This window comes from Apis cerana, linkage group LG4, assembly GCF_029169275.1.
Source record: "Apis cerana isolate GH-2021 linkage group LG4, AcerK_1.0, whole genome shotgun sequence".
Taxonomy (NCBI): Eukaryota; Metazoa; Arthropoda; class Insecta; order Hymenoptera; family Apidae; genus Apis; species Apis cerana.
This window is the reverse complement of record NC_083855.1, coordinates 11,965,702-11,990,595: the sequence shown is the minus strand read 5'-3', so window position 1 is coordinate 11,990,595 and position 24,894 is coordinate 11,965,702. Positions and strand designations below refer to the sequence as shown.

At 37.1% G+C, this 24,894-nt stretch overlaps 6 protein-coding genes and 1 long non-coding RNA gene across 13 annotated transcripts; 3 read left to right on the top strand and 4 right to left on the bottom strand.

The window, feature by feature from the left end:
* The first annotated feature begins 720 nt into the window (after positions 1-720).
* LOC107993933 (venom serine protease 34) lies at positions 721-3,232 on the top strand. Of its 2 annotated transcripts, XM_017050614.3 has the most exons (8): positions 721-1,063; positions 1,302-1,519; positions 1,598-1,819; positions 1,876-2,074; positions 2,137-2,334; positions 2,398-2,549; positions 2,621-2,774; positions 2,865-3,232. In XM_017050614.3, the coding sequence occupies exons 1-8, from the start codon at positions 1,015-1,017 to the stop codon at positions 2,888-2,890; spliced, it is 1,218 nt and encodes a 405-aa protein (XP_016906103.2). In that variant the 5' UTR covers positions 721-1,014; the 3' UTR covers positions 2,891-3,232. The 2 variants fall into 2 exon arrangements, with proteins under 2 accessions (XP_016906103.2, XP_061930279.1); XM_062074295.1 differs by having other exon boundaries at positions 869-1,063; positions 2,621-3,232.
* Positions 3,233-3,302: 70 nt separating this feature from the next.
* Positions 3,303-16,212, top strand: LOC107993930 (sodium- and chloride-dependent transporter XTRP3). 4 transcript variants are annotated; one of them, XR_001765229.3, is made up of 13 exons: positions 3,303-8,031; positions 10,146-10,378; positions 10,608-10,628; positions 10,839-11,063; positions 11,230-11,340; positions 11,415-11,656; positions 11,751-11,892; positions 11,967-12,168; positions 12,275-12,434; positions 12,509-12,671; positions 12,785-12,985; positions 13,554-13,621; positions 14,073-14,211. XR_001765229.3 is itself a non-coding variant. In XM_017050609.3 (12 exons), the coding sequence occupies exons 1-12, from the start codon at positions 7,782-7,784 to the stop codon at positions 14,223-14,225; spliced, it is 2,103 nt and encodes a 700-aa protein (XP_016906098.1). In that variant the 5' UTR covers positions 3,303-7,781; the 3' UTR covers positions 14,226-16,212. The 4 variants fall into 4 exon arrangements, 3 of the variants coding, with proteins under 3 accessions (XP_016906098.1, XP_061930276.1, XP_016906099.1); XM_017050609.3 differs by lacking the exon at positions 13,554-13,621 and having other exon boundaries at positions 14,073-16,212; XM_062074292.1 differs by lacking the exons at positions 13,554-13,621; positions 14,073-14,211 and adding an exon at positions 13,335-13,508.
* On the bottom strand, positions 11,716-14,073 carry LOC107993936 (uncharacterized). The gene is made up of 2 exons (XR_009829585.1): positions 13,548-14,073; positions 11,716-13,131 (listed from the first exon to the last, which is right to left on the bottom strand). It is a non-coding gene; the product is annotated as an uncharacterized LOC107993936 (long non-coding RNA).
* A 217-nt stretch (positions 16,213-16,429) lies between the features above and the next one.
* LOC107993934 (fatty acid 2-hydroxylase) lies at positions 16,430-18,847 on the top strand. 2 transcript variants are annotated; one of them, XM_017050615.3, is made up of 6 exons: positions 16,430-17,050; positions 17,201-17,441; positions 17,681-17,841; positions 17,952-18,084; positions 18,174-18,293; positions 18,354-18,847. In XM_017050615.3, the coding sequence occupies exons 1-6, from the start codon at positions 16,775-16,777 to the stop codon at positions 18,437-18,439; spliced, it is 1,017 nt and encodes a 338-aa protein (XP_016906104.1). In that variant the 5' UTR covers positions 16,430-16,774; the 3' UTR covers positions 18,440-18,847. The 2 variants fall into 2 exon arrangements, with proteins under 2 accessions (XP_016906104.1, XP_028520673.1); XM_028664872.2 differs by having other exon boundaries at positions 18,174-18,847.
* On the bottom strand, positions 17,680-19,691 carry LOC107993935 (NF-kappa-B inhibitor-interacting Ras-like protein). Its single transcript, XM_017050616.3, has 2 exons — positions 19,481-19,691; positions 17,680-19,340 (listed from the first exon to the last, which is right to left on the bottom strand). Exons 1-2 carry the CDS (start codon positions 19,577-19,579, stop codon positions 18,834-18,836), a joined length of 606 nt encoding a protein of 201 aa, XP_016906105.1. The 5' UTR covers positions 19,580-19,691; the 3' UTR covers positions 17,680-18,833.
* Positions 19,692-19,749: 58 nt separating this feature from the next.
* LOC107993944 (CCAAT/enhancer-binding protein gamma) lies at positions 19,750-21,955 on the bottom strand. Its single transcript, XM_017050632.3, has 4 exons — positions 21,789-21,955; positions 20,959-21,066; positions 20,726-20,882; positions 19,750-20,642 (listed from the first exon to the last, which is right to left on the bottom strand). The coding sequence occupies exons 2-4, from the start codon at positions 21,064-21,066 to the stop codon at positions 20,539-20,541; spliced, it is 369 nt and encodes a 122-aa protein (XP_016906121.1). The 5' UTR covers positions 21,789-21,955; the 3' UTR covers positions 19,750-20,538.
* A 57-nt stretch (positions 21,956-22,012) lies between these two features.
* Positions 22,013-24,460, bottom strand: LOC107993943 (RNA polymerase II-associated factor 1 homolog). 2 transcript variants are annotated; one of them, XM_017050631.3, is made up of 8 exons: positions 24,253-24,460; positions 24,099-24,191; positions 23,701-24,025; positions 23,452-23,595; positions 23,276-23,379; positions 22,980-23,196; positions 22,646-22,895; positions 22,013-22,555 (listed from the first exon to the last, which is right to left on the bottom strand). In XM_017050631.3, exons 1-8 carry the CDS (start codon positions 24,324-24,326, stop codon positions 22,116-22,118), a joined length of 1,647 nt encoding a protein of 548 aa, XP_016906120.1. In that variant the 5' UTR covers positions 24,327-24,460; the 3' UTR covers positions 22,013-22,115. The 2 variants fall into 2 exon arrangements, with proteins under 2 accessions (XP_016906120.1, XP_016906119.1); XM_017050630.3 differs by having other exon boundaries at positions 22,013-22,558; positions 24,253-24,456.
* Between the last annotated feature and the right edge of the window lie 434 nt (positions 24,461-24,894).

The following is a 24,894-nucleotide window of genomic DNA, read 5'->3' as shown; positions in this document are numbered from 1 at the left end:
TGTTTTAATTTATATTAATATTATCAACTTTTTAATCGCTATCAATAACATTTACGCATTAATTTTTTTAAAAAATAAAAATAGAAAAATGGAAATTAGCAATGATTAATAGTAAAATATTCATATCTTTTTTTTATACATTTTTTTACTTTTTAAAAAATTATATATTTATAATCATGCATAAAATTATTATTGAAAAGGTTATTGAAAAGTTGATAATAATTAATTATACATATGCGTGTATGTATATGCGTGTGATAATGATAAAAAAGAAAAGGAAAAAAATTTTAATTATTTTAATTATTTTATTAATAATGATAATACAATAACATTTATTATTTTCAAATAATATCTATAAGTACACGAGATAATCGATCGAAGAATGCTTGCAAGAGATAAATAATAATTGCAATGATAAATTTTCATTGTAATTTAATGAATGTATGTTAATGAAAAAATAAAATATTTTCTGAAATATTTTAAAAATATCAAATAATAATAATTACTTTATCGAATATATTGATATTAATATTTTTAATTATTGATTGATATATCTTAAAATGTCGTATCGTGTAGAATTTCCAATTTAATTTAAGAATTATCTTTAGATATCTTTAGATGTTTGTTATGGAATCTAATCTAATGAGTAATTGTTTTAATCTTGGAAACGATTATTATCACTTAATTAAAAGACACAAAAGGAATAGAGAATCCGCGCGCCGAATATCAACAACGAGAGATTTTCGTTCGTAGCAATTTTTTCGTAACGATTACGAAAATATTAAAATTATAGGTATTTGCTATCGTAAAATCCATTTTTATTCTCGAGGTTGAAACTACCTTTGATAAGACGACTGGTATAATGATAATACCGGTGAAATTATATAGCTTTTCGTCTTCGCGATTACGGATAAAAACCTCGAAACGTAGGCAAAGGCGAGCAGATGGTCGTTACAGTGCTTCCGAAATTTTTCTTCTTGCCAACACCGTAGCAATATTGTTGATCGGAGCATCATGGCTCTCGTAAACGATACAACAACGTTTCGGGATATTATGACAAAAGGTACATACATACACCGTGAAATTTTGAACGATTCTAAAAAAAAACTATATACAAATTAACACTTCTTATCGTGCCTGTTTTATTACATCGTTATATAAATAGAAAATGTAACGTAGATTACAATTCTCGAATTCATCGAACATTCCTTTTAAATTCTGTCGACGATTTATGCTCAATGCAATTTCCTCCCAATTCTCATTTTCGAGGCAAATTTTTTCTCTTCTCTTTTTCCCCCAAGTTACAGCGGCTCTGTTGATATTCTGCGGCTCGATCATGTTTTCGGGCAAATTGATTAAGGGGCAGTGCAACTACAATCAAAATCTAATTCCCGGCACCACGTATTACATCTACAACCCCAATTACCCGTATTCTTATCGCGGATCAGAGTCGTGCGTGTGGACCGTCACCAGCGACTACCGGGTGAATTTGACTTGTACCGACTTCCAGTTGCCATGGGTAAGATTGGAAAAATTTTTCGTCCGACTTAATATTTAATTTTAACCATCTCAAAAAATAAAAAACTCTCTCCGTCAGAGTTACAACTGCTTTCAAGACAGTTTAACAGTGCAAATCAATTCCACCACGTCGCATCGTTATTGCGGCAACGGAGGGTTCAGCGTGGTATCCTCGTCGAGCTCGATGGTCGTGGCGCTGTCGTCGCCTGTATGGTCGCAGGGCGGCCGTTTCCTCTGCGAGATTCGCGCCGTGAAGAGGCCGCAGGATTCCACCAATTGCCAGTGCGGATGGAACAATCCCGTACGTATCCCCCTCGATCCACGAATGTATTCAGAATTTCGCTTGTTTCCTTGTAGTCAAGGATCGTGGGAGGGACAGACACGGGAGTGAACGAGTTCCCCATGATGGCAGGCATCGTGGACGCCGACGAGCGCTCCGTGTTTTGCGGATCCACCATAATATCCGTGAGGTACGTGTTGACAGCTGCGCATTGCATGACGAACAGGAATTACTCGAGACTAGGCGTGTTGGTCGGCGATCACGATATTAGTTCGGGTACGTAGAAACGGATATGAAATAATTGGGAACACGTAGAAATTTGAAATCGTGCAATGAAGGGACGGACACGAACGCGACCATGCTCTATCGGGTGGGCAAGGTGATCGTGCATCCGAATTACGCCCACGACAATTTCAACGACGTTGCCCTGTTGAAAACGAGGACGAAGATGGAGTTCGGGAACCAGGTTGGCCCGGCCTGTCTGCCGTTCCAACACTCGCCCGACACTTTCGCCGGCTCCTTCGTTCAATTATTGGGTAAGCAATTGTCAAATGTTGGTGGAAACGCGTCTAACGTAAACATGTTGTGCGTGATGTAAGGCTGGGGCACTACGAGTTTCGGTGGCCCGCCCTCCGACATTTTGCAAAAAGTTACGGTGAGCGTGCTCACTAACCTCCAATGCTCCAAATTTTATCCGGATCTAACGCCTCGACAGATGTGTACCTACGCGAAGGACAAGGACGCGTGTCAGGTAAAGCGAGGTTTGGTAAATTTTGTAGAGAAAGAAAGGAGAGGAACGTAAGAAATTTCGTGATTAAACAGATGGATAGCGGGGGACCGGTTCTCTGGCAAAACCCTACGACCAAGCGTTTCGTCGTGGTGGGAATCATAAGTATGGGTATCGGTTGTGGCGACACCGGTGGTGTAAATACCAGGGTCGGTGCTTACATAGACTGGATTGTCTCAGAAACTGCAGGTTCGAATGCCTCGTATAGAATATATTTATGTATATATATATATACGCGGCGTGTAAATGGAAAACTTTTGTACTCGATTTTTATTCCAGATTCTACGTACTGCATCATCGAATAAAAACGGTTCGATCGTTTCGACTCGATTCGACGCGGACGGATAGCTAATTTCGTTTCGTTAATTTTGTCGACGAAGCAATTTGCATTTTTCTTTCTTTTTTAACAAGCAAATTCTCAAGAGAGATTCGACAAGTAATAACAAGTCGTAATAAGTGGAAAATACGAAAGAAAAGAGAGAATGTATTTTTATACTTATTATCGATAACCAACAGTGATTGGAACCCGTAAATCTATCGAGCGTCGAGTTTAGAGACGACAGACGATTTTTATTAGAAAAGATCGAAGATCGAATCCACCGGACTCTTCTCCCAAATACACGTACAATATATCGTTTGCATTATAATGGGTTGTTCAATTTTACCATTTCGCAATTTCGTTCCAGGATTTCCCTCTCTTTCCCTCCGTTCCTTACCCTCCCTTCCGCCCCCCTGCGCTAATATTATTTGATGTTTACGTAAGAATGTTCGAACAGCGACGCCGAAGCGTCTGTCTCTTGTAACGTTCGCGAATCGATCGTTAAAACTGATTCTATTCATACGAAACCTATTTTTATCGACATAGGCGAAATACCTAGATTGTTCGAGCGAGATTTCCAGCGATATTAGATCGCGGCGAATCGATACGAGTCGAGGAAAGGTACAAAGAGTACTATGCGACGCGCGTGAGGATAAAAAAATAAAAAAGAAATAGAAATAAAGAAATACGAGCGTAAGCGTAAAAGAAAAAAAAAAGAGAAGGAAAAAAATCTCCCGACGAAACGAAAATCGCGTGTCCGTATCGACGAGAAATTCCTATCGCATGCAGATTTCGTGGCCGTAAGCGGAATTAATCCACGAGGAAGTCGCATATTTTCATACACGGCCATAACTGAACGATTGCGCAATGCGATTTCTCATTTTACGACACACGACGTGGGCTCGTAAGATAGGAAATCGTGGCCACGACCGGCGGATTCGTCGCTCGTGTTCTCTTCGTCCTTTGAAAGCCGCGTTAAATGCACACGCAAATGACTCGAAATTAACCGGGCGTAAACAACGTCTCTCATTATTAATAAATTGGTGAATGGGAGGATGTGACGCGAGACACGGTTCACCGGGAGGGAATGTGCACAATTACGTCGAATCGAAGCGAATACGTATAATCGCCGTCTGTTTACCTTGATCGTAACGTTTAACACAAACGAAAACGAGAAGAAATTGGCTCGAAAGGTGGGTTAAACGAGGATCACGTTTTAGACATTCGTCTGCGCTCGCTTCGTCGGGTTTCTCGGTTCACTATAAATAGATGAGAAGAAAAGGGGGGAATTAATCAGGCTTACCGAATGGTAATTCGTGTCACAATTGCGTACGATCGCGCAAAATCAGTCGTATCGCCGTTCACGGGAGAGGTATTTATTAAACAAATTGATTTCTTCGCCGCGGTTCGACACGATCTGCCCTTGACACGGTTATTGAGTCGATGATAGTTCTCATAAACGGGGCACCCTAGTTGTCTTTTACACGAGTATCTGGCGCTGGCTTATGAAAATTTTCAATCCCAGTCCCCGCCACGCGCGATATTCCACGCGTGTACGATTTCTCATTCGTCGCTTGCGATCAATTCGATTCGTACCGCACGATTCTACAGTTTCTCAGTAGAGTCGTCCGATACGAATCGGACAACATCGCGAGCCAGTTTCTCGAGAATGGATCAATGGCGAGAATGGGTACGGGTAAAATTGGTGGAAACTGTGCCAAAGAGAGGAGAAGGGGTCAAAGCGACGATAAAATTGCGATATGATATGAGGTTTCGCGAGGACGAGGACGTGCACGTAACGCGTCCCATTCTCGGTTTCCATTCATCTTGGACGACGATTTAACCTGTCGTTAACGACCACCTGACCTTAGCTAACGATCGGAGAGGAGAAGAGTAGTCGGAGGGAGGTAGATAGATAGGTTCGAAGGTCAGTAAAAGCGCAAATACGCCAGCCCGCTAGAGAGACGGTCGATCAGAGTTGGCAACGCCAGAGTTCGTTGAGTAGGGAAAGTAGGGAAGGATGTAAGGCGAATTCTATTTGCACGAGGAGGAAAGTGGAGATCGTTGGCCAATCGAGGGAAACGAAAATGGCGGGGGATTGGCTGCGACGAAGATCGATGCGCAACGAGGCGCGCGCGCGCCTGCTCCTTCGCTCCACATTTCTTCGCTCTTCCCTTCCGCGCGACACGTTACACGTTGAACCGTTATATACGCGTCGAGCACGAGAAACAACGAAGGGCAAGGAAAAAGAAGGGAAGAGAGGGGCTTTGGTCGAGGAGCTTGCGTTTCGACTCGGGAGGATACGTTATCCCTGCGTATATAACACGATAGAAGGAGGGGGGGGATAGATAGATCGCGTCGCTTCCCTCCCTCTCTCCCTTCTACGTGTCCTCTCCCGATTTTCCTCCCCGAGGAAGTCGGCCAGTGGAATCTCGGCCGATACAAACGCGTGGAACGGCATCTAGTTGGCAGGGAAGCGCGTCGAGTGGACAGTTGGGAGTCGGAAGAGAGCGTATGCGCCATATGTACATAATTACCACGGGCCAATCGGGGATTGAAAGCGGTGCACAAGTTTGTCGTAGCGTCGAAGCTCCAGGGTCTGGCTCGTCCCGTTGGTTCCCTCGCGTGCGTGCATAAGCGCGCGCGCACACACAGCCGCGCAACGGTGGTTCAGTTGGTTATTGACGTTCGTGTGCACGGGGCGCGTTGCTAGACTCCGTTCAACCACACTCTGTTCGAAAGTCGGGAACAGTAGCGAAAGGGAAAGAGGGAATTGGCGCGTGGGCATCTTTCGGTCGCTTTCCAACATCCCGAGAGAGGAAACCGGATACCGAAGAGAAGAGAGAAGAAGGAGACGAAGGAGAAAATAACCACTTCGGGGCCGGGAAAAAAAAGGAAAGACGAGTGACTGTGATCGCCGCCCGGAAAAAAATATCCGAGCGAGGAGTGAGAGGCTGTTGCGAAACCGAGCTACATGGCTCCGAAAATTATTCCTTCTTTCCACCGTCCACGCGTTCTTTGCTATCCACGTTCGAGCGAGCACCACCGGTTCGATCAACCGAAGGGGACCTCCAAATAATTCTCGAATAATTCTCCGATTGATTTCCGATTCGTCGAGACGAAGAAGAGCGAAGTCCATCCAGATTTCCATTTCCGACCTCCGCGCTGTGTTAAATCTTGAACACGACGTAACACGAGAGTGGACACGAGAGCAGGGACGACCGTGCGACAAGGGAGAGCGTAAAGGGAGAGCATAAAGAAGGAAGAGAGTGCAAAGGCATGACGAGCATGACGAGCACGCGAACGATGCCGCCCGTTTAACGAATCGTTGTTTGTAATATTTTATTACACGGTTGGAAAACTGCTCTCTCTACACCGATCCAAGCTTATGTCACACGGAAGACGAAAGAGGAGAAAAGCGACGAGAGAGGAAGAACGCAGTGACGCAGTGAGAAAAGAGAGGACGGAAAATCGGGGATGCATGTTCCAGGACAATAATCGTGACGACAGCGATAATCGTGAAACGTGAGCTTCCTTCGATTCCTTCGAGTTGTTAAAGTGTGATTAATCTCTCTTTTCGCGTGGCTGGACCGCGAGTCAACGCATCGTCTTTCTCTCCAACGATTTCGATGCTTTGTTTTCGCAAGCTAATGTTCACGCTTGTACGAACAGAAACCTTTTTAACGTGCGATCGACGTGCACGCATCACGCTTCTTCGATCACCCCCTTCTCGCCCCCTTTCTTTCGTCTGATTTCGTACATTTCGAAATTCGCGTTCGTCCTTTTCCCATCTCTTTCCGTTCCGTATTATAATATTCGTTCGCGTCGAAAACAAATCGAAAACAAAAACAAATCGCGCCCTACGTACGACGATTTTATAACAACATATAATAATAACAACAACAATAATACGATCTACGTATCGATTAAATTAGTCTTCTCTCGGAGACGAATATATATATATATATATATATATCGTCGAGTTGCAATTCCCGCTCGAATTATTCTTCTGCCTCGTAAAAACATCGCACGAGGTTTTTTGCGACGAGCCACGAGGCGTTTTTCAACCGTTTTTTTCAAACGAGACGTCGCGATACCGCGTCGATCGATGCTGAGAAAAAACACAATTTTTCACGACGTAAGGCGTAAGGATAAGAAGGCGAATAGGGAGAAGAAGAATAACAATACCTCTCTACGCGTGTACTCTCTCCTTCCCTTTGTTCGCGGAAAGGTGTCTGCGTCCGCGTGGGAGCCGTTTCGACGAGGTGGCGCGTTCTTCGTACCAGGCATGCCTTCCGCGTTATCCTGAGCGATTTTTCCTACTCGGTGAACGTAATTATAACTTCTGAGAGATAATTATTTAACGAAGAAGAGATATATGATTAAAAGAAATATTCTTGTAATATAGAGAGAAAAAGAAAAAAAGAAACATAAGATCCTCTTATTGGGATTCTTTATTTGTTGAACTGCCGTCGCCGTTCTTCGTAGTCGTTGACGCGTCGTCGTCCTTGTTGTTATTGTTACACAACCGTTGTTGCACCGTTTCGTGTAATAGTTTCTCGTCGCTGCCATTCTACTACCACGCCGTTCTCCTCTCGTCCCCCTTGCCGCCGGTGATTGTGCCGTTGTGGTGGTTTTCTCCACCACCCTCCCTTCCCTCCCCCTCTCTCCACCCCCCGCCACTACCTCCCCCAAAAAAATATCACGCATCACATCATTCTTTTCTAAATATCGACCAACTCGATCCGATCTGCGAGTCCATCCCCCCCCCCCTCCCTCCCCAAGAACAAAATAAAAATAAAAAGAGAGAGAGAGAAAGGGAAGAACGTTCGAACTCGTCTTTTCGTCTTTGGAAACAAAGAGGTCCGAAGTGAAGCATGGTAGTCAAGAACGAGAATACGAGAAATGGGCATGAGCTGGCTCCGTTGAACGAGGAACGTCAGGCAGGGCAGAACGTGACAATCGTGGTAACCGGGAATCAAAATGCTGCTGGCAGTCAAGAGACCAAGGAGGAGAACAGGGCGGAATGGAGCGGGAAGATGCAATTTTTCCTCAGTATTATCGGTTACAGCGTGGGACTTGGGAATATATGGAGATTCCCTTACCTGTGCCAACAGAACGGAGGAGGTACGTATACATATATATATATATTCTCGTCTCTCTATTAATTTAAGCCTCGCCTCTCTGTCACCTCTCTTACATAAAAAAACAAATAAACAAATAGATAAAGATAGGCCGAAGACGAAAAACCTTAACGGAATCTCAAATTTTGAATTCAAACAACTCGTGCGAAAACGTTTTCCTACGACGAACAGAGATGGATCCTAAAGCTGCTCGAGTCGAATGGCCACGTATACGCTATTTTCGGTCACACTGTTCGACCAACCTTCTCCCTCCCTCCCTCCCCTCTCCGTATGCCCAACCGCTTAAAAATATACATATATATATCCTCAAAGTGTTCCTCACCGTCCTTCGAAATACCAAGGAGATACATCACACATGTATCTCGAGCGAGAGTGTGTTGGACCGAATCTCCTCCTCCTTCCTCCTCCCCCAGATATTACTCACTCTACAGAGGGAAATCCGAATAAAATCCTATAAAACGCGCCCTTGAAAAAACCCCCCTCCCCTCCCTCCTATCCATGATCTTTCTCTATCCACGACCTATACACCCCGCCAGACGTGGTAACTCGATTACATTCCGATGCAAACGAAACGGAAATACGCGTTTGTATCGCTGGAGACAGAGATAGACGCGTGGGTGGATGCGCGAACGAGGGTGAGCCACGAGTGAAAATCACGCCGGTAGGCGGTTACGTCACCTACGTAGGAGACGGTAGTTTACACGAACATTGGAAACGGGCGAATTTCGTACCGGGTGGAAATTTCCATCGTGCCAACACACACACACACGCGCACGCACACACGTAAGCGCCACACACAAAGCAAAGAAATATACCTCTGTATGGATATATACCTCTATGCGCAGAAGAGGTCGAGTTTTCTTGGCCGCTTGGGTCGCGTTTCTTTTAACGATTTGTATATACTGGGAGGGAGGGGGGAGAGGGAGGGCGAAAACGAGCAAGGACCTAGCCGCGATTCTCAATGGAAATTTCCTTTTCGCGGCGACCGATGTCGAGGCCGGCTGTTCTCGGCCCGACGCCGACGGTCCGACGCGCGTCGATCGATTTTTTAACCGCCGGATACGTAACAATTTCGTATCCGCAATCCGGGTTTTATCAATCTGTTTATATTCTGCCCTTCTCGGTTAGAAATGTCGGAAGGCGAGCGTGCTCGAAGGTCGAGGAAATTTTTCGAAACGTCACGTCCGGAGAGGGGGGGAGGGAGGGAGATAAATTGCACATGTATAATATAACTCTCGAATATAAAGAACGCACGGAATTTAAAATTATTTTCGAGATATAAGTAACGAATAAAGAGGCGAAAGATAGCGTTTAGGAATACACTCGTATACTCGTCAATTACGAATTTTCAACGTGACGTTTGATGAAATGAACACGGCGTAAGCAGAAACAAGAATTTCAACCGGCCGATTTATCGTCTCGGAGCGGTGCCTAGTACTCGAAACCAGAAGAACGTGAGTAATCGCTTCGATATCGCGACCGAACATGATACCCGATTGATCAATAATTTTTCACGCGTCCACGCGAGACTGGCGAGATACTTTCCTTGTTGAGAAATGAAAGGGCGAAAAGAGAGAGAAGAGCAGGGAAAAAGAAGGGGGAGGGAGGGAGAAAAGAAAAAAAGAAAGGAAAGGAACGAGAAGAAAGGAATGTTCGAAACGAAATCGAAGGTGCAAGGCAATAATCTAGGTATGTACCGTACTACGTATGTACGCGTCACTCGATCAATACCGAACCAGACACTCCGGCTGCGGCCGTCTCAAACTAGACTACCGTGAAAAAAAAAGGGGAACGGAGAATATTCTGTGAGCGGGGACACGCCGTTTCCAAATGGGAAAAGATTAAAAGAGACCGGTTACAGGCATTCATTTCGTAATAAGGGGTGAGAGGGAACAAGAGAGGGGACGGGGAAGGGGGCTAACGAGCGATATTATTTTACAGTAGTGGAGAAGGAATAATAGGGAGGAAACACGGATCCCGTTTGTTAGAAAGCGAAAAGATAAAGAAAGAAAAAAGAAAGAAAGAAAGAAAGGAAGGAAGGAAGAGAATGAAATGGGCAGGGATAAAAATGTGTTATGTGGCAAAAACGGTTTTCAGGTGCCTTTCTCATCCCCTTTTTCGTGATGCTAATCCTAGAGGGTGTACCCCTCTTTTTAATCGAGCTGGGTCTCGGTCAACGTATGCGACAGGGCGCCCTTGGCGTATGGAACACGATACATCCATGGCTAGGCGGTATAGGGATAGCATCGTGCATCGTCACCTTCTTCGTAGCACTTTATTACAACGTCATCATTACCTGGTGCTTCTATTATCTTTTCAATTCACTGGAGGTGAGTTCCTTTCGGTCCCTCTGGCCACCGATCGATTCGATCGATACGTAACGAACGCGTAGAGCGATAGAGAGATACACGTTGTCGTTCCGACGTCGATCGAAAACGAGGTTGATTGATCGGCGGAATACGAACGGCAACTGGTATAACTGGCGGGAGTAGAAGTAGTTTCATAGATCGTTCGACTAACGAATGTGATTTATGTTTCACGCCGCGCTCGAAACATTAGGCCGTCACGATTAAAGCTGGCGTAAGTACTTGTCGATTTTAATTTTCATCCCGCTTCGTTTGGAAAGCTAGTAGAGGGAATGGAGTCGCGCATGTGATTTTTTTCTCTCTTTTTTTTTTTTTTTTTTTTAATGCGAATATATCATTAGACGCTTGCATCGTATTTTCCGCTTGTAACGCGATATAAACGAATTTGACATTGGACGATCATACGATACGATTGAATCGTTAGGAACCGTTACCATGGGCGAAATGTCCGGAGGTTGATGGGAAGCCGGTGGAGGAATGCGTGAAGAGTTCGGAAACTGCCTATTTTTGGTACAGAACCACTCTGGACGCGGCACCCTCGATCGAGGAAGGATCGAGCGGTCTGAAATGGTGGATTGTCCTTTGTCTACTGTTGAGTTGGATCGTCGTCTTTTTTATCGTGATGAAAGGAATACAATCATCGGGGAAGGTAAGAAGAATGAAAAACAAATCTTTCTCGTCCGTTTTGTTCTTTTTCCTACGGGAGAGGAGAGGGATCTTCTCTCTGCTCTCTCGTTCGAGCCGAAAAATTGCCAAAGTTGAATAATATTGATATCGTATACCAACGCATTCTTTTGTTTCTGCTTGATTTAAAGGTGGTATATTTTACATCCATGTTCCCGTATTTGGTGCTTACTATCTTTTTTATTCGTGGAATAACGTTAAAAGGTGCCAGCGCTGGATTGGCCCACATGTACACGCCAAAGGTAAATTCACTTTTCCCACGAGATTTTTTGCGCCTTACTGTAAAAAAAAAAAATGTTCCCTTTCTTATCGACAGATCGAGAAGCTGTTAGAGCCGACGGTCTGGCTCGACGCGGCGACACAAGTTTTTTATAGTTTCGGATTAGCGTTCGGCTCCCTGATCGCGTTCGGATCTTACAACACTCCAGACAACCATTGCGTCCGGGACGTGATTCTGGTTAGCTGTTGCAACGCCTTCACCGCAATTTACGCGAGTGTCGTGATATTCGCCATTCTAGGCTTTAAGGCGATGACAAATGTCGATAAGTGCCTCGCAGGGTAAATTGTTTTTCAAATCAGATTAATGGGTATAAAAAAAAAAAAATAATATCCAAAAGTCATCGTTCCAACTTTGATTTCCTTTTTGTTCCAGTAATAAAGACTTACTCGTTCAACACGGATTTGCCTATCAGAACACCACCATGGAGAAATACAAGGATATTGTAAATAATCTCAATGTAACAAAAATGAATTTCACCCTTGAAACGTGTAGCCTGAGCGAACAATTGGACAACGTAATTATACGATAAATATCTTATTTCTAATTTTCTTTTGTATAATTATTTTTAAACAAGAAAATCGGTTTCAGGCTGCCGAAGGAACGGGATTAGCTTTCATAGTGTTCACACAGGCGATAGTCGAGCTACCAGGCGCTCCTTTCTGGTCCTGTATTTTCTTTCTGATGCTTCTAGCTCTCGGTCTCGGTTCCCAAATCGGTATACTAGAGGGCATGCTGTGCGTCATCTTCGACATAGATCTGTTCAAGAGAATAAAAAAGCAATACATGACAGGTAGGGAGATCCATCGGGGATACTTTTTTTCGCTATGGAAAGCTACAAAATAGGGGAGGGATTTAAAACATTTTCAATGATGTTAAACGATCCTTTTTTTTCTTAGGGGTAGTTTGCACGGTGTGCTTCTTTGTTGGTTTAATATTCTGTACCGGAGCCGGAGAATATTGGCTGAAGATGTTCGACAGTTTCGCGGGTACCATCGGTCTCGTGATGGTCGCGCTCATGGAAATGATTTCCGTCATCTTTGTTTACGGCCACGAAAAGTACGATCGAAATACTATCTCACTTTCGTTCAAATAAACGAAACGAATTGAAACCAAATCCTTTTCTTTCTCAGATTCACGAAAGATATAGAGGAGATGACGGGGTACAGACCAGGGGCGTATTGGCAATTCACTTGGCGATTTCTCGCTCCCATAATCATGGTCTGCATCCTTGTCTCCAGTATAATCTCCATGGTTGTGAAAAAGCCTCAATATTCCGCGTGGGATGCGTCACGGGTGAGTAGCGGAAAATATTATCTCGTGACCCATATATCTCGTTGCCAAAATACCTACGTCACGACCTCGACATTTCTTCCTTTCTTTTTTTTTTCCCCTTCCTTTGTTTTCAGGGCATAGCTGTACCCACCGCGTATCCCGGCTGGGTGTTGGCTATAGCGGTCGTCATCATTTTTGCGGGCATCGCGCCAATACCGATTGTATTCCTTTTGAGGCGGTTCCAATGCGTCAAGTTGGACGTTGACATTCACCAGGGCAGCATACGACGTATCGATACCACCGTTTCTACCAAAGAAATGATGGGAGATGTCGATGTGAGTAGACAAAAAGAAAAAGAAAAAAAGAAAACCTTCACTCACGACTTTCGATCCTCTTTCTTCTTCGCCATCGTTCCATCCATCCACTCAACTTGTACACGCGCATTTGCATCAATGTGCTTCTTTTATTTACGTTTCTGTAACTTAATAGAAATTGAAACTTCAAATCTAACGTGTACGTTATATTACGCTCGAACAAAATCACCTCGAAGATCAGAAAAATCATCTTACCTTCGCAAATCTACATAGGATTTGTCTCATTCATCGTATCGTATTTCTCATCATCAATTTTAAGCCAATTTATAAGGATAAAACACGCGAGGCACGTTCATATATGCTTGTTTAGACAACGTAGAGACGTAGTCATCGTAATAGAAGGACAACTTAATTGGCGCACCGAGAGAGAGAGAGAGAGAGAAAGAGAAAGAAAGACATGTCACGATTGCGATTGTGATTAGAGCGAGTCTCAGGTGGGAGTCGGGAAGAAGAATTACGTTTACTCAAAGTGCGTCGATTAAGCCTTAAGAACGAGAGCATTTAAGATTTACGTTGGACGTACCTGCAGTTATAGGAAAGCGTCCGTTCTGTGTGCGGTAACGTCGATTAATCGCTTCTTCCATAGCTACCTTACACGTGAGTCCGTAGTATATTATATCGTTTATGGAATGCTCTTAGCTTGATATTATCCTACGCGCTTTGCACAATCGCGAATCTTCGATTATCCATGTTCGAGGAGGGAAACGAAGGGAAGGGTTGCCAACCTTCTCCGTGCTCTTAGCGAAAACTTTTACCAATTTTTAAACAATTTTCCAAATTGGCATGTTATCCGCGAGGAAAAAAAGAAAAAACAAGGGAGAAAAAGAGGAATCTGGACACTCGAGTTCACCAAAAAAAAGCAAAAAAGCTTTCTCGCTTGATATCTCACGAGCACCGCATATTTCACCGATAAAGAAACACGTGCTGATTTGGTCTATCACAAATGATCACGCATAGCCTTAGCTCTGATTGTTCCTTCACGATTTCGTTCACGGCTCGACGGCTGTATATATATATAGTTAACGGAAAAATGACGATCGATTTTCAGTTGGACGAGTACCACGATCGCCTCGAAGATTTTCCCGAGGAGGACGAAGACGTGAACAGCGATGACGACAACAACAGTGCCCCGCCGATAACGAAGATCGTCCCTAACAAACTTCAGGGTAAACCGTTCAAAATGGAAGTGATGGACTTTTAAAAGATGTCAGATTCGTCGACTCTTGTCGTATCGTTTACGTGACGACAGAACATGGAAAGAGGGTTGATCGAACATTCTCACCCCCCTTTCGAATTTCGATTCTCAGGAAACGCGTAAGACGATACGAAATAATTGCAGGTACGAATCGACGAATGAAAGAGAGAGAGAGAGAAAGAGAGAGAGAGAGAGAGAGAGAGAGAGAGAGAATTGGTGCTTTTCGAGAGCAATACTAAATAACTTCCGTCGAATCCGTGTACACGAAAGTGATTACACGAGATTAGCGTGTACGAAGCAAATAAAAAAAAAAGAGGGAGAAAAAGCGGAGAAAAGTTAGAAAAATACTCGGTCGATTCTAATCGCTTCGTCGCGCCTCCGCTTGCTTCACTTCGATCGTTCGATCGATTTTATCGAGATCTAAATTAATTTTTAACTGACTGAACGTTATCGTGCGACGATCGGTTTTATTTATTCGGCTATTTTTTATTTAATCGTTTGATTCGGTAATCGGCATCGCATAGCGAGTAACGAAAGGAAAAAAAGAAAAAAGAAAAAAAAAACAGAATTATGCGCGAACACCCTCTTTAACCACCAGCAATTGTTACAAATTAGATCTCCTTCGCAGAGAGATGGAATCGCGTAAATAATTAGTCACCTTCCCTCGCGTAATTTATATAGGGAGAGTGGTGCCCGCTTCTACGTTCGAATTCGATACAAAAAAACGTTTTGTCTCGTTTTCGATATCTAGTTTTACTATTTTCAACACGACGAGACGAAAGGCGGTTAAAACAAACGAAACAAGTCGAATGTTCTGACGGAGGCTCGTCCGATTTTTACAAGAGGAAAAGATAAACGCTCGAGGCGTGCGTATTATTCTCAATGACACGTACGATCGATCGTTCGTCTTTGAAAATTTCGATCGATTTCTTGACGGTGCCTACGTTCCTATTGCTTCCAAACCTCAGGGGTGAGAGAAGAGAGAGAGGGAGAGAGAGAGAGAGAGAAGAGAGAAGGTTAAAAGTCAAAAGAAGAAAAGATTTGCAAATGTCAAAACGTAACTAGAAATTATATGCCTACTCGCCTAAATAGAAACCGTACGAGTAGGAAATAGTGTATAGGCGGTATCTCTTCGTTTGAGTTTCGTATGATAAAACTTCCGAATCGCTAGTAAATTCGATTATTTAAAAACAGAGAATGTAGAACCGCGAAATTCCGTCAGATGTCCGAGGCAGGAATGTCGAGACCGGGTCGAAGAATTTTTTAAGATCGTACTTAATAAGAGAGAAAGAGAGCGAGAGCGAGCGAGCGAGCGAGCGAGAGAGAGAGAGAGAGAGAGAGGAAAAAAGGAAGAACCGACAAAAGGAAATTTTTTCGCGATGATTCGAACCTTCAAACCTTTTAGTTAGTCAGTTTCTGAAAATTGAATCGAAAAATCGATATCGGTCACGCGATCGTTCTTTAGGCAAATTGAACAACGAGAGGCGGAGAAAAAGTATAAGATTCGCGTCATTTCGCATATCCGTATCGAGTTTCTCGTTTACTCTCAGTTTAAAAATTTATTATTAAGCGTGGTCGATAATGATGATGAACAAATATATTCCGCAAAAAATAAGAGCGGCCATCGTCCCGTCGAGCAAACGAATAAATTCGCTTGACAAGGTCAGTACCTGGCTCGAGAACATCGATAGTAACGCTAAGAAAATGAAAAGAAAAGAGAATACCGATACACTGTTCATCGCGTTGCGCCGCCATCGCGATGCTCGAAATGCTATATTTTTTGCAGCGCGAATGCTCGGATTTTTACCCCATGCAAGGGTATTACCCCGTTCCACTTCTCCTTTCTTTCCGTTCTTCTGTTTTTTCCAGATAAACACACCGGAGCATGATCGCTGCTGCGTTCGTAGACATTTAAATAATAGATCGTGTATAGGGTATATTGTATACACAAATATCCAGAACGTTTAAATAAAAGCTTATTTATTGCCGAGTATACTAGACTCTATACGGTATAGAGGAGCATTTATTGATTTCCTTCCTTCGTACGTTCGATTCTCCTTTATCAATATTTTTCAATGTCACCACTATATCGTGTACGATAAATTTAGCTATTGAAGAAAAAAAACAGAATATAATTGCACAGATAATAATCAAACAGAAATATGGATATTGTCAGTTAAATAACGCCCATTGATTTAATTGTATTGAAATAATGATAATTGCTGGCAATTTCAAATAATACAAAAGCAAAGACAATAAAAAAGAAACCGAGAGCGTGAAGTACAACAAAATGTTAAACGATGACGTCATTCTATAGACAGGAACTTATCAAGGTAGGAAACACATCAAAAGATAATATACTCTACGATAACTGTATTCGCGTAATTTTATAAAGTTTGAAGTGTGAACGATAAAATAGTCAGTCATTAAGAGTAGATGCCACACTCATTGCTCGCTCATCCGTTCTATTAACAATATCTTAAATCGCGTAATCTTTTTATTAAACAAACGACAAATTATCTGTGCGAATACAAATAACCGGCTCGATCTGCCCAATGGCGAAGGTCGCGAATTCTGGTTACGACTTATGTAAACGTACCGTACAACCGATCGACAATAAACATAACAATAATTTTATAGTTACCTATCAAAATCATTCTTACGATATACAGGATTTTCTTCATTATCATCCTGGAGGAAAAAAAGTATTAACTTATTTCAAAAATCAAAGCTTAGATAAAGCGTTCAAAGAAAATCCTCATTCGCAAGCAGCGTTTCACCTGTTGGAAGATTTTACGGTGGAAAATGAAGAAAAGTATCAGAAATACGAAGTGAGTATAGTAATAAGAGATTATTTGTTGGGATAGTTGTTATTGCTTTTAAATTATTTTATGTATTTTATGATTTAAAAATTAATATTCCGTGAACGAATGACATGATGATTCATCGAGATTTTATAACATTGATGATTACGTTTGTAGAATCTGATCGATTGGAATATATCTATACTTGGACAAGTAAGTTCGTTAGGTGAAAATTATTGGGAATGGGTCAATTTACCGGTGAATCGAAAAATTAGACTTTTCGAGTCAAACTTATTAGAGACTTTAACGATTACTCCTTGGTACGTAATTCCGCTTGTATGGATACCGGTAAGCATCTATTTCTTTTATTCAGGATGGATGCAAATTAATTTCAACGATACTGATAATCATTTTACTGGTAATTTTTATTTCTTTTTTTATTTTATTATTGATGCAATATTATTATGGAAAAAAATATTCAAATATTTCATTGTCGATCTACAAACAGAAATTATTAATTATTAAATATCCGTTGTAAATATTTCTATTATCGATTATAATATTATAATTGCAATTATAACAATCTATTATACAATATTATTATTTTTTAATACCTATTTATCGATATATTTTATTGAACTTATTTAAAACTTTCAGAAAGTACCTCGATTGAAATTTTAACTTCTTATATATTTGGTATATTGATATGGACTCTATTAGAATACGTGGTTCATCGTAAAATTTTTCACTTTAAACCACCTAATTCTTCAAAATTACTTATTACTTTGCATTTTTTACTCCATGGAATTCATCATAAGGTAAAAATTTATTAGAAATTGCTAATTTATTTAATTGCAAAAAAAAAAAAAAAAGAAAAAAAAATTTGATATATTTAAATCGTGTAATAATTTCACTTTTTATTTCATAGACACCATTCGATAATAGAAGATTAGTATTTCCACCTGTGCCAGCTTTGTTAATAGCAATATTATTATTTCATATTTATAAAATAATATTTCCTCAAACAACTTTTTATTTTATTATCGCTGGTACAGCAACAGGTATCGTCGTCGAAATATTTATTAAATTCGATGAATTTTCTTATAAATATTGATAATATACGAAATTTACAAAAAAAATTATTTTATAGGCTATATGAGTTATGATTTAATACATTATTATCTACATCACGGTGCGCCAAAAGCTGGAACATATTTTTATTTATTGAAAAGAATTCATAATTATCATCATTTTTCACATCATGAATTAGGTAAGATTATTTTTGTTTTCGAAATATTAAACAAATTTACTGTAAAATTATGTTTTTTAGGTTTTGGTATCAGCTGTAAACTATGGGATTATATATTTGGAACGACTATTTGTTTGCGAAAATTGACAAAACCGATTGAATGGTAAATCGATCAATGAAAAATAATTTATAAATTAAAAATAAAAACTTTTTATAACAAATAAGTACAAAACAAAATAAATAATTAAAGTCAATCTACGATCGATCTTTCGATCATAATACGATCGTTCGATAATATACATTTTAAGTACAAACAAGAAATAAAATGTAGAATATATTATACATAAGATCAAACAATAATTAAAAAAAATTTTTATAAACGTTTTTATATGCTACAAACCTGAACAAATTAATGCTTTAAGTACATGAATGTATACTTATTTTATATAAAAATAATTTGAGCATATCAAATCAATTAATATCAATGATTAAAAATATAACATTGATATAATATAGATAATTAAATATGATTAATTATGATTAATAGATAAATAAACATATTTAAGGTCCTTCAACTTTGATATTTTTTCTACCCATACTTAACTGTGGAAATGTGCTCTTATTTGTAGGAGGATTTAATCTAGAAGATAAATTAACAAATGCTTCAAACAAACTGGCCCTATCCATAACATTTACTTCATAATGTTTCAATTTCTCTCTAGTACACCAATTTGCAGCTTTACTTGCTGTATTCTCTAAACTATGAGATTCTTCTTCAGCTTTTGTTCGATTTCCAACAACAATTACGGTTATTTCTTTTTTATCTTTATTTCTATCGATATCTTTCTTCAAAGGGAAAAGCACATCTAACGATTCAGGTTTCGCAGTATCATAAACCAAAATGTATCCATCGGCAAAACCAAGATAATGACGCGGTAATTGCTGATTATTTGAATTATTCTGAAGAGATTCCAATCCAGCTGTATCATAAAATCGTACTTTTTCCTTCGAACCACGATCCGTTTCTATATTTGCAACATAAATATCTTCGATCGTAGGATGAATTTCCTATTAAATTGTAAAATACAATTTTCATATAATAATTTTTAATAATTTTATTGATAATTAAAACGCGAATTTTGAAAATTAATAATAATATAGAAATATGTAGTTTCACGTTTGACTTCAGACATAACCTAGATTCTTACCGTTTTGACATTGACATTTCCGTATATAAGCTGTTCTAACAATGCTGTTTTTCCTACACCTTTCATTCCACAAACAATCACTTTCGTTGTTTTCCCCATATTCAATTTTTAAACTGAACTGTTATTTATTCTGAACATTAAAATTTGAGCAATTTTCAGAAAAATAATTCAACTCACAGAAGTCAATATTAAATCTAGTAACTGAATGTTGACAAGTTTTTTTCTAGGGGAAATATATATTATGCATTATCATAAAAAATATCCCAATCTTTTTTCAAAAATTTTAAATTTATTTATTGAGTAAATATTAATACAATTTGAAAGTATTTTATTTTATTTAATCAAAAAATAATCTGTTGACAATTCATAAACAATAAATATTATTTACAATATAATTATTTTTTTATTTTAAAATGTCAATTAATTATAATTTATAAAACTTTCTTTGAAATATTTCATTTCCATAAAATATTTGACGGTAAATATTGACAATTTAATCATAGAATGATTAAAGTAATATTATTATAAGTAATTATAATTTACAATATTTTATTTATATTATTGTAAAAATAAAATCTTACGTATACATAATTTACGTATACGTAAATTTGATAAAATCTTTTCTCCGTCAATTATTAAATTTTTTTTCATTGTGTGTATGTATGTTTATATATGTATAATACATATATGTAAAAATATTGTGTTATATGCATATATATGCTTTGTAATGTATTCTCTTTTGTAAATATTTTACGTTTCCCTATATATAATATTGTCATTTTCTTCATTGAAAACAATCTCTACATGCAATGTTAATCTTTTAATGTTTAAATTTTGTACCTTTTTTTGATCAGTACTTGAGATTTCAATAATAATGAATTTCACATGCAATGAAATACACTAATATCATGCATCTTAAATTCATTAGAAATTGCATTTTTAAGCAAACATCTTTCCAAGATGTCTGACCTTTTTTAAAAATAGACGAACCAAAGTACATCTTCATCTTAGATCTGATCAATACCACGTTACTTATTTCACGTGGAATTTATTATGATCTATGGTTTAGATACTTCTTTCATTTGTTCTATAGATTTTGTATCTTCAGCTAAAAGAGCATTCAAGTCTATATCTTGAAAATTTACAGAATGTTGACTTGAACCTAAAATATAACAAAATTATAAGTAAGTTAAAATATTAAAAAATATAAGAAAAAATATTATAAACAAATGATTATATACACACCTGCATGTGCAAGAAAAAGATCTTTCAAAAATCCTAATTCTTTTGTAAGCATTTTAATTTTTTCTTCAAGTAATTCATTCTCTGTTTTTAATTGATTTACACGTTCCAATGTTTGTTGAGTACGTAATTTGCTTTTAACTCTAGAACGTTTCACAGCCTGTAAAAATATTATAGTATGGAATAAATATTTATGATATATTGTTAATGAAATAATTAATTGTGTAATAAATTACTTGATTATTTCTATCTCTACGTCTTCGATAATCTTCATCATCTTCTTCTTCAGAAATTTGTCTTTTCTTTTTATTTCCAGATGTATTTTCTTTATTTTTCGGCGCCATCTGTAATTATTTTAAAAAAATATATTCAATGTTAGAATTATGTTAATAAAAATGAAATATTTAAATATGAAATAAAATGAAATATTATCATACTAATTCTAAAAAAATCTATAATTCTTTTATTTATATTTTTGTTTAATAAATTAAAATAAATTAATAAAAATATGTTAAAATTAAAATCACTTTGTTAATTTTAAGTAATAAAAATAAAATATTTTAATATATTTTATCTAATCCATGAAGCAAATAAACAAATTCGACAATTTAAAAGATTATTACATTAATTTAGAATCCTTTTTTCTCTATTTTTAGAAATTAAATAATATTTTTAAAAAAATTTTTATTTTACGATTATATAAAATTTATTAAAAATTTCTAATATTATCCAAAGTTCTAATTGTATTTTAATCTTTTGTTAATTTAAAAACATATTTAGTATAATTTTAATTTTTTCCAATTGTCATATAACATATTATAAATAAAATATTATTATATTATTTATCATTCAAGTACTTTTTCTTGAATATTTATGTAGTAACTTAACGAATTGTACATAATATATTATGTATATATACATACATATGTATATATACAAATTAAACAATGCGTCATATAAGCCAATGTTTTTAGAACACATAATAAATTTTAAAGATTTAGAATACTTTAAAATCTTTTTATGTAACAAAAGATGTCACATTTCGCATATATTAATTTTAACTTACTTTTATATCTTATGCAAATTTTTATATTCTTAACTTCATATCACCATAAAAACTCAAAAATTGGAACTTTTATTGCTAATAGTCTACCATGTGTGCCACAGTAAAACACATATTGATGATGCAATACTACTAAATGAGACTTGCAAATGATGTACAAGGAAACATGAACTGCACTCTATCGGCATATTTTTGTACTAAATATAATGACTTTGAATAAATATAAATTTCTTTATCGAATATTTTTTATTATTAAAAATTTTTCATTGTATTGTACTTTACATTTAGGACAATCAGTATATATATAATGGTCGAAAGTTTTTTTATTATTTATTCACTCTCAGAACCACTTTCTCCACTACCACTGCCAGATTCACTAGCACTGCCACTACCAGATTCACTACCACTGGCACTGGCTGATCTTGATCGTGAAGGAGATCTTGACTTGGATCTAGATTTTGAACTTGATGGAGATCCAGATCGAGATTTAACTGGAGATCCAGAACGAGATCTTGAAGCTGATTTTGATCGTGACCTTGATTTGGAAGAATTTCTGGATTGAGGAGTACCAGATCTTGACCTTGATTTGCTATGCGATCTGGAAGGTGATTGAGATTCAGAACGTGAACGAGAAGCAGATCTTGATTTTGATCGTGATATAGAACGAGATTTTGATCTAGAACCAGATTTTGAACGAGAACGAGATTTTCTACTAGATGCGCGAGAAGATGCTCTTGACGATGCTCTGGATTCAGCTTCATTTTCAGATACTTCTAAGAAAAAAATAAATTATAAAATTATATTTTAAAAATATATAAAATATGTATAATTAATAAAATTTTATATATAATATCACAAACCTCTTTCTTCTTCTGCTTTTTCAGTTTCTTGTTGAGGTTCTTCTTCTTCTTCTTCCTCCTCCTCTTCTTCTTCATCTTCATCTTCTTCTCCTGGTGGTTCTAGTTGTTTTTCTCTATATCTTTGCATTTTAAATTCATTAGCATTAAGTGGTCGATGTCTTACTATTAACCTTGTGTTATTTGGTTGTTGTCCAACTTTTTGTCGACGTTTACTAAGTCGTACTCGCGTTTCCAATTCATTATAATATACCTGTAATATAAATATCAATAAAATATCAATAAAAATATCTATCATATTTTATGTTACATATTAAAAGTTAAATATAGAACATACTCCATCTTGTCTTATGACAAGAAAATAATTTTCTTCATATCCTTTGGAAGCTTTACTCTTAACATTCCAATTATATTCTCTTGCCATTTTATATTCATATTCTTCATCATCTGCATAATCAATACCTGCTGTAAAATCTCTCCTACGTTTTTCTAATGTTTCTTCCAAAGGTAAGAAATATGCTACAAATTGTTCTCCACTTTCATCCATAACACCACTAAAATAATATATTTATTATAATATATTATATATTATAAATTAAAAAATTATAAATTATATCTAAGTAATAAATTTACCGGATCATAGCTTGTGACATTTCTTCAATTTGAGCTGGTACAGAACGTCCAGTTGGAGCTGGATCTGAATCAAATATGACTTGAGCACAAGGATATTTCCAAAGCTGAAAAAAAATAATAAAAAATATAAAGTATAAAATTAATATATTTGTATCATATAAAAATATTTAAAATACCTTAAAATCTGGAAATACTGGTAAAATTTCTACAGGTACTACATTTGGTTTACTATAATGCCTTTCAATTGGCTTTTTATTATCCTCAAATGTTTTTTCTATAGCTTTTATTTGACTTTCACGATCCATATATAATGTTTCTTCCTATATAATCATAAAATAAAATTTTATATGTATGCAATAATATAATATATGTGCAAAATTTTAATATAAAATAAAAAAACTATAAAAATATTTAAAAAAACTTACTTTTAAATTTTTCTTAATACTATAACCAACTTTAGCTTCAACTTTATCGACAGTTTGTGGTTGAAATCTAGTTTGTTCTGTAGAAATATATTCAGTACGTCTGAGCCAAGATACACTTCTGGCATGATGTCTTGATCTTTTTGAATCTTGTGGAGTAAGAACATCTTCTTCTAAAAGTTTTTCATCAGCAGGATCTAATTGAGAATTTACATCTCCAGCATATGTATCTTTGTTTATAAGATCAATTTCTACACCTAAATCATGTTCTGTCAATACTTCATATTTATAATTACGTTCCAGTGAAGTTGGATTATATTGAATAAACCTATGAATATTATTTAAATATATATATTATTATTAACATTTAAACATATAATCATATTAATATATAATCTTACCGAGTAGATTCAAAAGGATATGTAATAAACTTAGGATCAAATGGTATATCAGGTAATGTATTGCAATATTTAACTCTACATATTAATTCAGATCTGAAATAAAAATAATAGAATATTATTACAATAAAAACTATAGGTTATAATGAATTTTTACCTTTTTTCTGCTGGTCTAGCTGTTCGTTTATCCCGTTCAGCTGCATTACCATTAGTTTGAATAGTAGGAGCCATATTAAATTAATATATAAAATTTAACAATATTTTAACAATATTTTAATATTTTAATCATTACAACAAAATTACAGAATATCACACGACCATACTTTGTGTATCAAAAACAATTTATCTCACGCCATCTAGTTATAACTCGTTATAACAACATATTTAACATAAAAACAACATTTATTTTCTTTCTTTTAATCTTAAAAAAAGGAAAATTTGTCATCATTTAATTATTTATATTTATTATCCAATACTTAACAATATTTATCAAAAAAACATTATTATAAAAATTTAATCTTTATAATATTGAAGACATTTCTTTAAAGCAAGATAAGATAGAGTAAGAATTGAGGATTAGCGCTATTTTTTGAGTGCTTTTAAAAAAATGTTTTTGGTATTGACACAGAGATGACGCTGATGATCAATTCGTATTCTATCCTTCTCCTACTATTTAACTTGTGTTTCATGCAACATTCTGAAGATGGCATTAATTCCCCAATTTTTTATTCCATCTCTGTCCTTCTTTCACTATTTTCTTTTCTTATCCATATTTGGTCTTGACATGTATTACAAATGA